Source organism: Staurois parvus, unplaced genomic scaffold (assembly GCF_062004578.1).
Source record: "Staurois parvus isolate SC_StPar_1 unplaced genomic scaffold, SC_StPar_1.0 ptg000051l, whole genome shotgun sequence".
NCBI classification, from domain to species: Eukaryota; Metazoa; Chordata; class Amphibia; order Anura; family Ranidae; genus Staurois; species Staurois parvus.
The window spans coordinates 3027953-3043227 of record NW_028317847.1 but is presented as its reverse complement, the minus strand read 5'-3'; the positions used below and the strand labels follow the sequence as shown (position 1 = coordinate 3043227).

Genomic DNA, 15275 nt, shown 5'->3' with positions numbered 1-15275 from the left:
TAAACCAAATAACCACAAATAATAGCACAATCCTAAACCAAATCAATAAATTAATTAATTAATTAATAAATCCACCACCATATATGTGCAAAAATATTCAGTGCTAAATCATATATAGGATGTCCCCATATAGTCCATTCAGAAAAGTCCATATATCAATGATCCTTAATAAATGAAGTGATGAAATCCTCCTTCACCAATGTGATATCCAGTGCACAGAACACATCATCAAAATGCACACTCACCAGCACATGGTGAGGATCGGCATGCCATTGCTATTCCTTCAGAGCTGTGTGCCATAAAAAGTGACTAACATGCGCATGTGCAGGAGTGATGTCATCGCGGCTCAGCCATTCAAGCCGCTGGAGCCTGCGAACCCAGAGGAAGGACTGGGTAAAGATGAAAGCCTTGTCAATGATGACAGCGCTCCGCTGGAGGGCTTAGTTTTAAGGTAAGTTTCACATAATGTGCTAATATTATTATTATGCAGGATTTATATAGCGCCAACAGTTTGTGCAGCACTTTGCAAAATTATATATGTGATGCATACTAGCACTAAATCCAGTTACTACAGACTAAACCAGCTTTAAATCCAGTTACTACAGACTAAGCCAGCTCTAAATCCAGGTACTACAGACTAAGCCAGCTCTAAATCCCGTTACTACAGACTAAACCAGCTTTATATCCAGTTACTTTAGAATAAACCAGCACTAAATCCAGGTACTACAGACTAAACGAGCTTTATATCCAGTTACTACAGACTAAACCATTTCTAAATCCAGTTACTACAGACTAAACCAGCTTTAAATCCAGTTACAACAGACTAAATGTGCTTTATATCCAGTTACTACAGACTAAACCAGCTCTAAATCCAGTTACTACAGACTAAACCATCACTAAATCCAGTTACTACAGACTAAACCAGCTTTAAATCCAGTTACTACAGACTAAATGTGCTTTATATCCAGTTACTACAGACTAAACCAGCTCTAAATCCAGTTACTACAGACTAAACCATCACTAAATTCAGTTACTGCAGACTAAACGAGCTTTATATCCAGTTACTACAGACTAAACCAGCTCTAAATCCAGTTATTACAGACTAAACCAGTTACTTTGTGATACACATACCTCACAAGGTAAACAAAAAAAAATCCTTTACCACGTGTCTCACATGCTCCCTCTCCCAGACACTGCAGATCACAGTGAGATTTTTTCTTCAGCAACAGAGGCAGTGCAGTCCATCCAGAAAGCAGTAGGTGGGACTAGGTGTGGCCAGGTGCTGACTGATACCCTGCACCAGTCTTTCTCAACCTATTTGAGACAGAGGAACCCCTAAGATAACTTTCATGTCTCGGGGAACCCCTGCTAAAAATGACTATATCTAAAACTCATGATACATTAGTGTGATGATCAGTGGGAAGAATGCTCCTTATACTTGTGGTTACTGGGAAGAATTACCTCCTTACAGATAGATAAAAAGATCACTGGTATCAGTGGGAACTTCTCTGAGAGGCAGAAATTGTTCATTGCTCAAGGAACCCCTGGCAACCACTGGAGGAACCCTAGGGCTCCATGGAACCCTGGTTGAGAATCCCTGATCTACACACTTGTTAGCAAGGTCAATTTTGGTCACTGAAAAGGTTAAGAGTATTCATTTATCCAAGTCATAGTACACCTAGCAATAGTTTTCACTTTACGCTGGACTTGTTCTGTAATGCTGAAGGCTGCTAACCCAAGTAGCTTCTTTGTTTACTGATCTTGGGTTGGGGTTGGAGATCTTGGGATCTTGATTGGGGTTGGAGATCTTTGGATCTTGATTGGGGTTGGAGATCTTTGGATCTTGATTGGGGTTGGAGATCTTGGGATCTTGATTGGGGTTGGAGATCTTGGGATCTTGATTAAGTAAAAAAATCTCCAACTTTATTAAACAAGTCCAGTTGAATGTAACTAAATAAGTTTTAGTTTAAGGCCTTGCTTTGCATTTGACAGGTGGTGAGGAGGCATTGTATCACCTCCTCATCGTCTGTATTAACCCCTTAAATGGCAGACTACTGTGGCACAGCCACGTGTTGTGTGTGGTTGTGGGGCAGTTGCAGCATAGCCCCATTCAGTTGAATAAGTCGTGTTCAGCGGGTGGTACAGCCCACCAAGCATGACAGAGGGTATAATTGCAGCCCCAGACACTGTCTTTTTAACTAAAGGACTTGTAAAAACTTCAAGCTTGGGATTTTACACCCCCCAACCACAGGTGTTAGACTAGGTTCACATCTCCTCGTTTTACGCGGGCACAAGAACCCATTCATTTGAATGGACTCCCGTGCCCCGGGACACACAGGGAAGAAGTCCCTGCACTTTTTGGGAAAACGCAGCCCGCATGGGAACCTTGGTTTCCAGTATGGTTGTGATTTTCAGTGTGGGCGGCGTGCCATTAGAATTAATGGTCCACATTCCTCTGTGCGGGTGGTGCGGCTGCACGGATTTTTGTGCGGATCCGCAGCGGCACCACTCTCACAGATGTGAACCTAGCCTTACTGAGCCCTAAGAGTGCAGTTTATTCCTTTTTTACTTGTCAGCCTTTTCTGCCAAAGCAACCAATGGGCTTCCACCACACGCCATTTCCATGAAGTCCGAATTTGTAAAGAGAGGGCACTCTGGTGCCAATTTACAATATAAACTAAAACCTAATTAGCCATTCAACATTCCTGTAGCCAGCCAGAGGTCTCGCCTAAGGTTGTATAGTTTTTGTGATCTTTTGCTACAACTGTGCAGCTCTGTATCTTCTATAAAGTACAATAAAACACGTGGAAGATATCCTTGCAAAATGTTTTTCCAGCCAAACCCTTTTTTAGCTTTGGATGAGATTATAAATTCTGTCAGGTTACAATTGCTGTCTGTGTCCCCAGTAGGTAGATTCCCCCATGTAACCTGTACTGTCAGACACCTCTCACCTGGACAGGAAGCACAGGAAAATCTCTTCAACTGGGGACACAATCAAAGCCTTACAGATGCTGTAACCCCATTGGTAAGATTTATTCCCACTTCCTGTTCTGTGTGATACCTTAAATGGACAGGAAGTGGGGGGAAATGTCCCCAACAGGAACATGGGTAGCAATAAAAACAGAGTTTCTACCCCTTTCTAACTTTTTTCTAAAAACAGTTTATATCGGGGTGTCCAACTCAATTTCATGGGCTGCATTGGCATTATGGTTGCTCTTAAAGGGCCGGTTGTATCTGGAGAATTGATGTCCAAAGCACCCACCACCTTACATCAGATGTCAAGAACCCTCACCATCAGAAGTCAATCGTCCCCTACCCTCTCTTACATCACAGTGCGCCCCCCTTACCTTGTGCTGCTGCCAGTAAAAAGTTGGGGGTGGAGCTTGGAAGCAGAATGTGCAGGGTCTGGAGGAGGACCAGAGGAGGGCTGGAGTCAGCTGCTGGAGTCTGCTAAATGCTGAGATCAGAGGAGGAGGAGATGAGGAGGTGCTTCAGCTACACAGGTGCAGGATCTGTAGGAGGTGTTCTGTTCTCCTCTCTGCTGCCGACTGCAGAGATGGGTGTGGGAGCGAGCTGAGAGGAGCCTCTCTGCGACTGCACAGAGAAGCACAGTATCTGGTGGAGGGGTTCTGTCCTACCCTCTGTTGCTGACAATTGAGACAAGGTGGGGGTGGAGATGAAGAGGGTGCCACAGCTGCAGTAGAGGTGCAAGGGCCACGTGAAATGACCTGGAATTGACTCGTGGTTTTCGTGATTGTTTGGCATAGCCCATAAGTCTATTTATCCACATTGTGACATTGGCTATATAGGTTGGTTGTTCTTTCACAACAAAGCAACTTTAGTGTATCTGTTTCTCCATATTGGGGGGGGGGGGGAACAGGGTTCATAAAATGTCTGTTTTCTGTAACACAGTAACTACTGATTGAGTTTCCTTTTGTGTCTCCTTTTGCCAAAATAAAGTTGAAATTCTTCAGACGCTACAACCGTATAGCAGCAATCGTGCCTCATTGCACTTTGTAATAAAATATATTGTTTTGACTTTAAATAATAACGCTATACAAGCGCAGAGGGATTAAGGAAAACATATTTCCCGAGGAATGTTCCTTTCATATAATGAATTTGCATCACAGACAAATATACTGCCAAAACTCAAGAGTAAAAACCTGCTACATCCATCAAATAGGAAGAGAAAACAAAAGTCCCCTCCTTTCATTTTAAGCATTGGATTAATAGATGGACGTATAGAAAGAATTTGCCACTATTTTCTAATCTTTTATATTGTTTTTATTTTAATTGCATCTACCTTTAACCTTGTGTCCATTTTTTCAGATGAGTTTTAATCACTTCAGTTCTCACAGCTGTACACCTCCTATGGACCAAAAATTTTTTTACTTTTCTGTTGTGGGACTCTGTATAAAGCAATAACCTTGTCATTACTTAAGATGACAACTAAGGAGAAGATACGTGTTTTTATAGGACACGCAAACCTTTCTTTTGGAGAATTTGTCATTTTTTTCTGTAGACCAAAGAAAAAAGAGTAAAAAGTAAAAAAGCAACAAAACAAAAAAAAAATCCTTTTTTTGTACATTAATTAGTGTAAGTGTAAATAAAGTGTTATAGTAGGGTGTTAGAGTGTTATAATAGAAAACGTTATACATTTAATTCTATAATTTTTATTTTTTTAAATAAAGCCAAATGGTACAAAGCATTGAAAACTGATTTACAAATAATCATTTCTTTTTTCAACTTTGCACTTTATTTAATGAGACATTATTAAAATAAGGATCAAAACAAATAATAATGAAAGAAATGTTTAAATAGTTACGGTAAGAAATACAGGAAAAAAAACAGCAGGAAATTAATAGCTAATAGGAAAAGGGGAACAATGAGTTAATTAGGGATGATTAGGGTAAACTAAAGATTAATACAAGGTTAAACAGGAATACATATTTTTCAACTTTTTTTTATTAGATTTTTTTAACTGAAGTCATATATAGAACAAGGCTCACCCCCTTTGATCTGCAGATGAATGGAACAAAAAAAAATACAAAAATACCAATAATATTAATTTGTGTCTACTAATATCACCTCCTAACAGTGTTTATAAACACTGTGTCAGAAAGTCCCTATGACAGTAGCTGTTGTAGTAGCTGCTATATATACAGCTCACAGAAGTCATTTTGATAGCTGGCAGTTGCCAGAAAGTGCAATGGGGAAGCAGCAGCTTTGGAGGACATGGCGTACCACATATTCCTGTGTACTTTAACCCCTTTGCGCCTCTCAGTCCTTTAAGAAGTTTCAGACGCTGGGAGGTGGGCATTTGACCCCCGTGATTGGTTGTCACAGCAGTCACATGTTTTAAAAACTCCTGATCGCATGTAGATCAGGAGCTTTCCGTTACCTACCAGTAACTATGCTGGGAGCAGGGGCGGACTGACCATTTTGAAACTCGGGCACTGCCCGAGGGCCCGGGGTCAGTAGGGGGCCCCATGAGATGCCCCTGGTACCTTTTTCATAGGCTTTTTTGAGTTTGGGCAAGGACACAGGGGCCCCATGATCCCCTATTGCCCGGGGGCCCCATGAGTTGTCAGTCCACCCATGGCTGGGAGTGCACAGGGTGTGCATTCTCAACACAGCAATTTTTACATTTTGGTACGCAAATATGCGGCCTTTCGCTGTTAAGGCCCATATATGCGAGAGGCTGCATACAGTATATGCGTACGGCCGGTGGGAAGAGTTTTTTTTAGGTGTGCTCCATGATCAATATCCACAAATGGTTAAAATAGTCATTTTCTGGGCCCCTCTCAGACAATATTTCAATAGAGGATAATGCATCTAAAGATAATACTTTTTTCTCGTTTATTTTCTATAGAGTGGGGAACTGCTGAAACTCCTGTGAAGGCTTTATTTTGCCATCTATGTCCAACTGGGAAGAGTCTGCTCTGTAGATACAAGGAGTGAGAGGAAACTCTCCACTCAGACACCAGTCACCATAACTGGTGTACCCATTGGAAAATTTCCCCACTATTCCTCTTCTGATGAAGAATGTATGATTTCTTGTCACTTTAGGCCAAGATGACAGGGGTAAAAAACCTTCCCTATTGTACAGAAAACCTAAAAAAAAGTTTAGGCATTAGACAATTTAAAGTGTTTTGATAGAACATGGAAAAATTAATAACTCTTAGCAGTCTGTTGCTGGTTGTGTTCCCACTGGGTAGATTCATCCTCTCTATTTGTTCTGGTGATTATTGTCACCAGGGCTTAAGCTGGGTATATGCTTTGAATTGTTTTAGTTAAACAAAAAAACTCACTGATCCCCACATCCACACAAGTGATGTGGATGCAGGGGTCTCTCCCACTACACTATTCTATTGTGACAGTCGGGACTACCCTCAGAATACGCAGATCAGCGCTGATCAAATGCAAGTTTTCCAGCAGGACCATTTGGCAGAAGTCGGTCTAACAGATGCCGTCTGTTGAACACAGAGGGGTACACATGGACCAAGAATCAGTCGGTTACTGCTGAACCAGCTGAATTTCAATACATGTATACCCAGCTTTTCTGTGAAGGAAAATCCAGAATTTTAAGCTGTCATCAGAACAGGAATAGAGGGGAAATTTTACAATAGTGACACTTTTGCAATGACACCTAACAGAGGATTTGCCATCACATTGAAAAGAATACCACTCACTTCCTCTTGTACCTTCAGGAAAGGGAGTGAGGTGTAAAATTGTGGGGATCATAGCACAAGGAGATTGAAGAAGACATTGTTTGTGCAGTTGCATATTCCAGCTTTTTCTAGTGGTTTCCAAGGTGTTCTCAAGGCAACAGTGGTTGGCTGAGGGTTTTTCTTAGGCCTCCTTTCAGTTGGACATACCAGTCAAAGTTTCAAGAAGAGTTTCCTAAGGAGTTTCCTCGTACGATGCACAGTTGCATGTTCCAGCTTTTGCTAGTGGGTTCCACAGTGTTTTCAAAGCATCTGAGAGGTATAACTCGTGTGACAAATATATAACACCGTGAGCAATCCACCACCAAATCAATTGAATGCACTCACCAGAGCTAAGTGCTGATCAAATTATAGACCAGCCTTAGTGCTTTTGCTCTGGGAGCGAAGAATAGTATAGGCAGGAAATGAGGAGGAATACTCTGCAGCCACTCTTCCATGAGTGGGCAATCACCACAGCTCCATGTGTATTGGGACTGCATTAAAAAATAAAGAAGGTACCGCCCCGTGAGGACGTCGTGGTGACGAAATGCGTAGGGCGTGGTCTGTCGGATGCTGACGTCAGGACGCTCCCTGCTATTGTCGGGAGACAGCTGAATAAACAGAGCTGTGTTTTTTTTTTCCCTTGCCTATGCGATTGATGCTGGTGTCAGCTAGACACCTTATTTGTGAGTGGATTTTAAACCTTTTAATAGATGTTGTAAAGACATGCTGCACCATTATATTCTTCTTTATTTTTGAATGCGGTCCCGATACACATGGAGCTGTGGTGATTGCCCACTCATGGAAGAGCGGCTGCAGAGTATTCCTCCTCATTTCCTGCCTATACTATTCTTCGCTCCCAGAGCAAAAGCACTAAGGCTGGTCTATAATTTGATCAGCACTTAGCTCTGGTGAGTGCATTCGATTGATTTGGTGGTGGATTGCTCACGGTGTTATATATTTGTCACACAAGTTATATATATTGGACTTTCACATAATTGATTTATGGACTTTTATATGTTTTTTTTTAGCGCACTCTTATGTTTGATTTATCCATATTTTTTGGAGTTAGAGTTGCTGCTGTATAATTGGAGGGTGTGGCGCTTTTCTAAATACCAATCTGAGAGGTATACAGTAACTCCAGCAGTAGGCTGAGGGTCGTTCTTAGGCCTCCTCTCAGTTAGACATCTCAGTTCCAGTTTCCAGAGGAGCCTTCCAAGGAGCTTCTTTGTATAACGTCCAAATCACCCTAGCTGGTAACTCACGCTTCAAAGAAATATCATCTCTACCCAGATAGTGTCTTGGATTGTTACTCTCCTTGCCTTATTAGTGAAGATAAACCCAGAAACCCTGCTGAAAAATCTGATTTCGGTAGTTTACACCTATTACTTAGTTTATTCAGACTTGACTACTTCATGACCAGAAACATAAAGCATTTTCCATAAACTACATTTACATGTTCCACCCATGGACACTAGTCCATCTAATGATTTCACGCTCACTGTTGTGAACAAGCATCCATAATTGTTTCCTAAACTTCCCCATGCACATGAAAGGAGCATGTAACTTATATAGATGTGCTTATCTTCAACCACTTCATACACAACAATCAGTATCTATGTTTTTAAAGATTTCCGTATTTCTTAAATATGATCCTTTTTACTTTCCAGTGTGGATTTTTCGACCGGGCCAGACCACCGCAGGAAGATGTAACGGATGACACAGAAAAGTTAACAAACAAGGCTTCTGAAGCATGAAATGACGACAAATTCTTTCAGACTGCAATATGGAAAGTTATTTTTCTACCAAAAAGATGCCTTCTTGAATGTACTGCATCATTCAGATGCTGAGTTGGTTCCATGTGATGCTGAACCGACCCCTTGAAAAGATCTCAGAAAAGGTTTCACATGAATTTTATCAGGTTCTAACAATTGTGCTGGGACACAAGAGATGAAAACTTTACAGACTGCAGTGAAACTGAGGTCTTATGAAAAAGTAACCGAAGGCAGTGCCTGAATTACTGTACCTGTGGGATTGTACAAGTCTACAACCAAATCTAAAACCACTACTGTTCTGTGAACGATACGGGATTGACTCCATGTTGGAACAGAATGCAAATGCATCACTGAGAAGGGTGTGCGACATTGAGTGACTGCTTATATGAAAGTGTCTTAAGAAAAAAAAAACTGTGGGCAATATTTTATCAGGCGAAGCACAAATCCCTATTTCCTCTGCCATACTTTTTAGAAATTAAGTATAGATGTTTTGGTATTTTATACAGTTGTGTGAATGTTCTAAAGGTCAGATCTTATGACAGAATATGTGCAATGAAAAATGAATGACTTTATGTGTGCTTGTTGCTGATTCACAGTGAAAGGGGCCATTTTAGGAGATATATTAAGATTGAAGCTAGACTCGGTAGGCTTGAGGGTACAAAGTAACTCATACTCCGTGACTTTGCTATGAACAGATAGAATATTGGGTTTAGCTCACAGAACTGCTGCATATTGTATGTTTGTTAATGGTATGCTTGATGGCTTCCAATCAAAACTGATCATTTGGATACATTGCCAACAACACAGTCTTAAATTGTGTATATCGTCTCAATTTTTGTGCTAGTGGAGAAAAAGAATTTAGGAGCACCTCTTTATGAACTGTCAGATGCTTGAAAAGTATCATATACTGCATCTTTGCTATTGACAGGGTCAGCAAGCAAGCACACATAACAAGTTTAAAGAAGCTGTGAGTGCTACAACCCAACACTTGACATTCAACACATATTTGTTGGTAAACATACACCTTTAAACCAACTATTTTTGGGCTTCAAAGGCTTACTTTGCCAAAATGCAAGTAACAAACATGAAGAGCAAACCAATGAGACATCTCAGGCACCAGTGAAATTGCACCATGGGTCTGGCATCCGATGTCATTATTATGTCATATCTTCCCTACATTGCACCATATATGCCCAGTGCTGGCTGCAAATGTCAAAGCTGCTAATAGACAGAAGAACAAATGGTCACATATCAAAATGAATTGTTTAAATGCACCTGTGCTTAGATTTTTACCAAAATCTTGATACGCAATTGGATGATCTTTAATATCTAACTTACACTAGAGTATAAAAACACGTTTCTGCATAGCTGCTTGATTTTGCTGTTGTTTTTCCCCTTTTAATTGGAAAAATATTTATATTTTCCCAAATCTGGTTTTCCATTGTTGGATTCTAGCATGTTAAGGCCCCTTTCACATGGGCGGAATCCGCATGTGATCCACTTGCTCAGCAGGGGATATGTCTGCTGATCCCAACTGAGCAGGCGGCAGACAAGTCTGTGTCCACTCCGTTTATGCAGAGTGGACACGGACACAGCCTGCTCTATTCCATGTGGGATGTAAATGGACTGCTTGCCCATTTACACATCCATCTGATCTAGTGGATGGAAGGGGAACAGATCCCTATCCATCTGTTTTTGATGCTCTGATTGGACATAGGCAAGTGTAAACAGACAAGTCACTCCATAGAGAATGGAGGTTCCAATTGGGTCAACCTGAAAAACGGACAGGTGGGCCTGATTGGAACGTTCATGTGAAAGGGGTCCTAATGATCATTTCATCCATGTCTTGTGGATTCCATTGGTGAGAAACCATACTATCACCAGAATTCCCAGTTCTCTCCAGCTGCATGACTTTTACAAACCAATATAATGTTCATTAAAACTAAACTTCAAGTAGGCTGAAAGCAACAGCTATTGCAGTTATGCATTTAAATCATGAAATGTATTAGCCCTGATTCACACTGCGATTTCCGATGAATTCCATAACCAGTGAAATCACATGACAAGTAAAAGAACATGAGTTTCTATGGAGGCCATTCACATATATGCAGTGCAAACCAGATGCAATTTGAAAAAGGGTGCTGTGTGAGTTTAGTGCAGTGTGATTTGTAGCTCCATAGACTTGAGTGGAAACTACATCTGTGGACTCTAGAAAATTCCAGTACCAACTCGCACTGGATCTGATCCTGAAATCGCACTGCAAAACAGATTCAACTCGCACCGCGTCAGTGTGAACCAAATGTGTTTTTTAATGTAGCTAGTAAAAATCTGAGTTTGAATTTTTATCATCCTCCTGCAATTCTATATACAGCAGAAATGGGAATCTGGAACAGCACTATGAGCCAGTCAGTTGCATTGTACAAGCACGAGTCCTGACATGAATCATAGGAGGAAAGAGAAGAAAGATTACCTCATCAGTCTGCTGCTACTCCTACACTGTCCAGTCACAGGCTGGAGTCCAAGATTGAGCTTTTCTGCAGAGCCTGGCATGTGTTTTGTGGTGCTTTCTATTTTAAGAATGTGTTGGATGGCACTGCAGTACATTGCACCATGGTGAATGCAATGCAATAACATGCAATAGAACACGTTACCAAACACATAAATGTAAATGGCACTCAAATTAGACTCCAGACCAAAGTTGTTTGGCCTTCTTGGGGAAAGGCTAAAACCACTGTTGGGTTTTTTTTTGTGTCTCTGTCCCCACAAGGCAGATTACCTCTCACTTTGTGCTTTGATGGCAGAATGTGATGACAATTTTTTTTTCTAGTGAGCCACGGCAATAAAAACATATTTTGTGGAAGCATATGAAAGGGATAGTACAACTTTCAAGTTTTTTTCCTGGAGCATGTATGACTGAGGCACTGGATTTGATTTACCAGTAGCTCATGGTGGAAGAAGGTCAATCAGTTTCAGACTGAGCCAATGGTTTTGGTGTGGCTGCTCTCAGCTCAAACAGGGCGCCCACTAAATAGGGGACTTCGAGTTTGGAATCTATGTATAAAAGGTCTAATAAGGGCGTCAGAACAAAGAACTAAGTGCTTGTTCACAAGGATGACCAGGAGGTGGTAAAACAAGGCAGTTGTGCCCCAGTCTTATGGCACCCCTAACTGTCCAACTAAAGAAGGGCATGCAGTCACTCAGAACTGTACACTGTAAAACTGTAAAAATGAAACCACATGTTGCATTCAGCGGGTGGCATGACCCATTTAAGTGAATGGGGTTGGGCTGCAATGGCCCCGGTCAACCGCATGCAATGCATGCTGTTACTGTGCAGTGATTCAGCCTTTTTAGAGTTAAAATAGACAGTGAGGAGGCAATATGTTGCCTGTCAAACACTCTCTGGATCCACTGTGGGTTGGTTTTCAGAAAGGTGCTGTCCATGAGAACACGCCCTAAGTCCAGAATCTTTTAATACATTTATTTCATAACAAGAAAACATTAAACCTCCAACTCGTTTTGGGGGCTCGAAGATCTCCCATCCTTCAGGGCTCAAATGTTGGGTTTGTTTAAGAGGTCTCAAGAATGGCACAGTCACTAAAATGATTTATTTAAAGGATAAAATGTGAAAGGTGCCATGGGAAGGTATAGCAGCAGCATAAACAAATGTCATAATATTATAAAAATAAAAGCTAAACCAACATAGGCTACATATGGTTGTCCAGCTTTTGTGGAAAAACACATCTGTCCTTGTGCAGGCAGCATGGTTTTTCATCAGGTGAAAAGCTCATTTGGCCAAACATAGACTTCAGTTTCATTTTTTTTCTGTGCAATATATAATAAATCCAAGGGCATGTTTACACTGGTATCACTGCATTGTTTCTATATGTAGGATGTGATATTGTCAAGTATGGGGGTGCAGTTTGTTTATAAATTTAAAAAAATTGCAATACTGTTTTTACATTGTCCATATTTCCTAAACTGTACATTGTAGCCAGAAAAAAGAGAATGTTTTGTAATGATGAATTATCTCTAGAAAAAGCAGACTTAATGTTATTTTCAGACCTTGTTTATTGGAAACAACAGACTAATCAACCGAATGTATTTTCCATATTGGTCTTATCTGGCTTGTGTACCTCTGCGCTGATTTTGAAAGAGTTTTTTTTTTTCCATTTCAATTTTTTTATAAGCCGATCACTTGCGAAACTAACAAAGATTACAGGAATTCTGGGAAATGCTTGACAACAAACATATTAAAAGCCTATGCAATGTGTGAAAAATTCATTTTCATTAAAAAGCAAATAATTTTAGATGTGTGTTTTATATTTTACTTTGTATACTTTGAAGAGAGTACTAATGTAAAGTAACCCCAGAGAATACTGATGGAGAGTAGCCCAGAGATCCAAGCGGTAGTGGGACTTCATGTACTCATTAGCTGGGAATGAAGGATGCACACTAATTCATTGAGCTCACTAGCTCCAAATCAGCTTCTCACATACTGTAAAGCAGGGATCACCTCCAGTATGTACCAAGGAAATCACTTTGCCAATCCAAAGATAAAGAGTCCAGGCTACTTTAATAATTTATCAACAAATTTTATTATTAAAGAATTGCCCTCCAAAAGATTTACCCCCCTTCCTGACCAGGCCATTTTTTGCGTTACGGCGCTGCGTTACTTTAACTGAAAATTGCACGGTCAAAATTAAATTTATGTAATTTTTTTCCCACAAATATAGCTTTCTTTTGGTGGTATTTGATCACCTCTGCGGTTTTTACTTTTTGTACTATAAGCAAAAAAAGTCTGACAATTTTGAAAAAAAACAATATTTTTTCTTTTCTGCTATAAAACATGTCCAATAAAAAAATTTTAAAAATCAAATTTCTTCATAAATTTAGACCAAAATGTATCCTGCTACATATTTTTGGAAAAATAGCAACTTATAGCGGAACTTCAATATTGCGGCAGACATTTTTACACTGATACTTTGTGGGAACCAGTGACACTAATACAGTGATCAGTGCTAAACATATGCACTGACACTGGCTGGGAAGGGGTTAACATCTGGGGTGATCAAAGGGTTAAGTATGTGCCTAGCTATGTGCTTGGTGTACACTAGGTGGTGCTTTTACTATGGGAAGTGATGAATCATGTTCCCAGCTCTATAGAGAGAAATGATTCATGACTTCCCCTCTCACAACACTGCTATGGCTATGTAAACATAGCTCTGTTTTTCCTTCCTGACTGACGATCTGCAGGTGCCAGCGAGCAACTGCTCACCAGGGCTTGCAGATCATTTTGTGCTGTGACAGTTTACAGCTGAAGATTTTCTATGGTGGAGCACGCACCCCCGTGTGACGGAAGTGAAAAATGACATTTATATACGTGATTTTGCACTGGAACTGCTACAGGGTGGGGGCAAGTGGTTTTTAAAGCACTTTTGACTCTTTAGCTTTCACTTGGTACCCATTATATATTACTTTGATTAAAGTAGCCAGATCAGCCAAAATGGCTGGCTCATCACCTGCAGCCCCGTTCTCATGAGAGGAGCATCGGCCTTATGCATTAGTCTAGTTTGTTCACTGATGGTCATCACCCGTGGCAGACAGTGGTCTCCACAAAATCCTCTAGTGCTGTGGTATTAAGCTCTTACCTTAATAAAGTGAACCGGTTGCATGGACAAAGTGCAGATTCCCTCTAAATGTATATTTGTATTTATCTCAGCTGTAAAGACCAGTTTTGTTAAGATCACATTTGATTTCACTCAGTTGGACCAATCAATCTTTTCAGTTGAAAAACTAGCTGTACACAAACGATGATGATTGGAAGATCCAATTTATTTTCTTTGACTAAGATGTACAACATTGTGTGGCCCTAAACTTCTTTAGTCAGGGGTGGCAGCCCACAAAGGAGACCTAAGAGGTAAAAGATGCAAGTTCATCCTCAACTTACTTCACATTTCTCCGGATTTTTTATTTATTGTAAAACATTTACATCCCCAAACCAATAAAACTCCAGGTATCAGTATATGATTTGTATTCATGCTCACACTCCCCGTTCTCAGTAACACGAGGCACACACACACACAGTGATGGGGCATTGTGGGAGAAGACTCTCTTTTATCTTTCCCGCTACACGTAATTTTTTCTGAATTTGGCAGCAATTTCCTCTTTACTTCTCAACATGAACCTGATTTGTAAGCTGATTGTATAAAACATGTAAGAGCTTTTATAGTAAATATTATCTAAAAGGCTCCTTGGGACACTTTGGACAAGAATAAACAATTGCAGGAGATGAAAAAGAAGCAATATCCAGCTTGGTGTAACACTTAAGTTTCTGGCCGACTTTACTCGATATGTTCTTCAGGGACTATTGGCCTGACAATATTTTTTATTGATGCTTGTTGGGTAAAATCCATATAGCAGGTATACTTTTAGGCCTGCATCCCTAGACGGTAAAAGCCTTTAGATTAATAATGTGGCACAGCAGGGACGAGCTGAATGTTTCATTTAGCTTCTATAACATTCTCATTTAATACATACAAGATGCCTTTTAAAGGGACATTTCTGACTACGGCCTGGAAAAGTTTGGGGCTTAAGTGGAAATCTTGCTGATATTAAAAGAAAAATAAAAAACAACTGTTTGGAATATAGAAATGGAAAGCATTAGTTGGCGTCTTCCTGCTGTTTGTTATATATTGCTAGATTGCGGCCTGTAAGTGGGGTGGCGCACAGCGGTCACAGAAAGGGATATTGTCTTTGGATTGTGTTTCTGTTTAATGAAAATGGATACAGACCC

General features: G+C 40.4%; 1 protein-coding gene across 1 annotated transcript in view; it reads left to right on the top strand.

Moving 5' to 3' along the window:
* ITGA8 (integrin subunit alpha 8) overlaps positions 1-12789 on the top strand; it is a 238366-nt gene extending 225577 nt beyond the window's left edge. The window contains exon 30 of the mRNA XM_089666320.1: positions 8378-12789. Within this exon, the coding sequence (XP_089522446.1) occupies positions 8378-8464 (87 nt within the window). The 3' untranslated portion in view covers positions 8465-12789. The remainder of the gene's footprint in view (positions 1-8377) is intronic.
* Positions 12790-15275: the final 2486 nt, after the last annotated feature.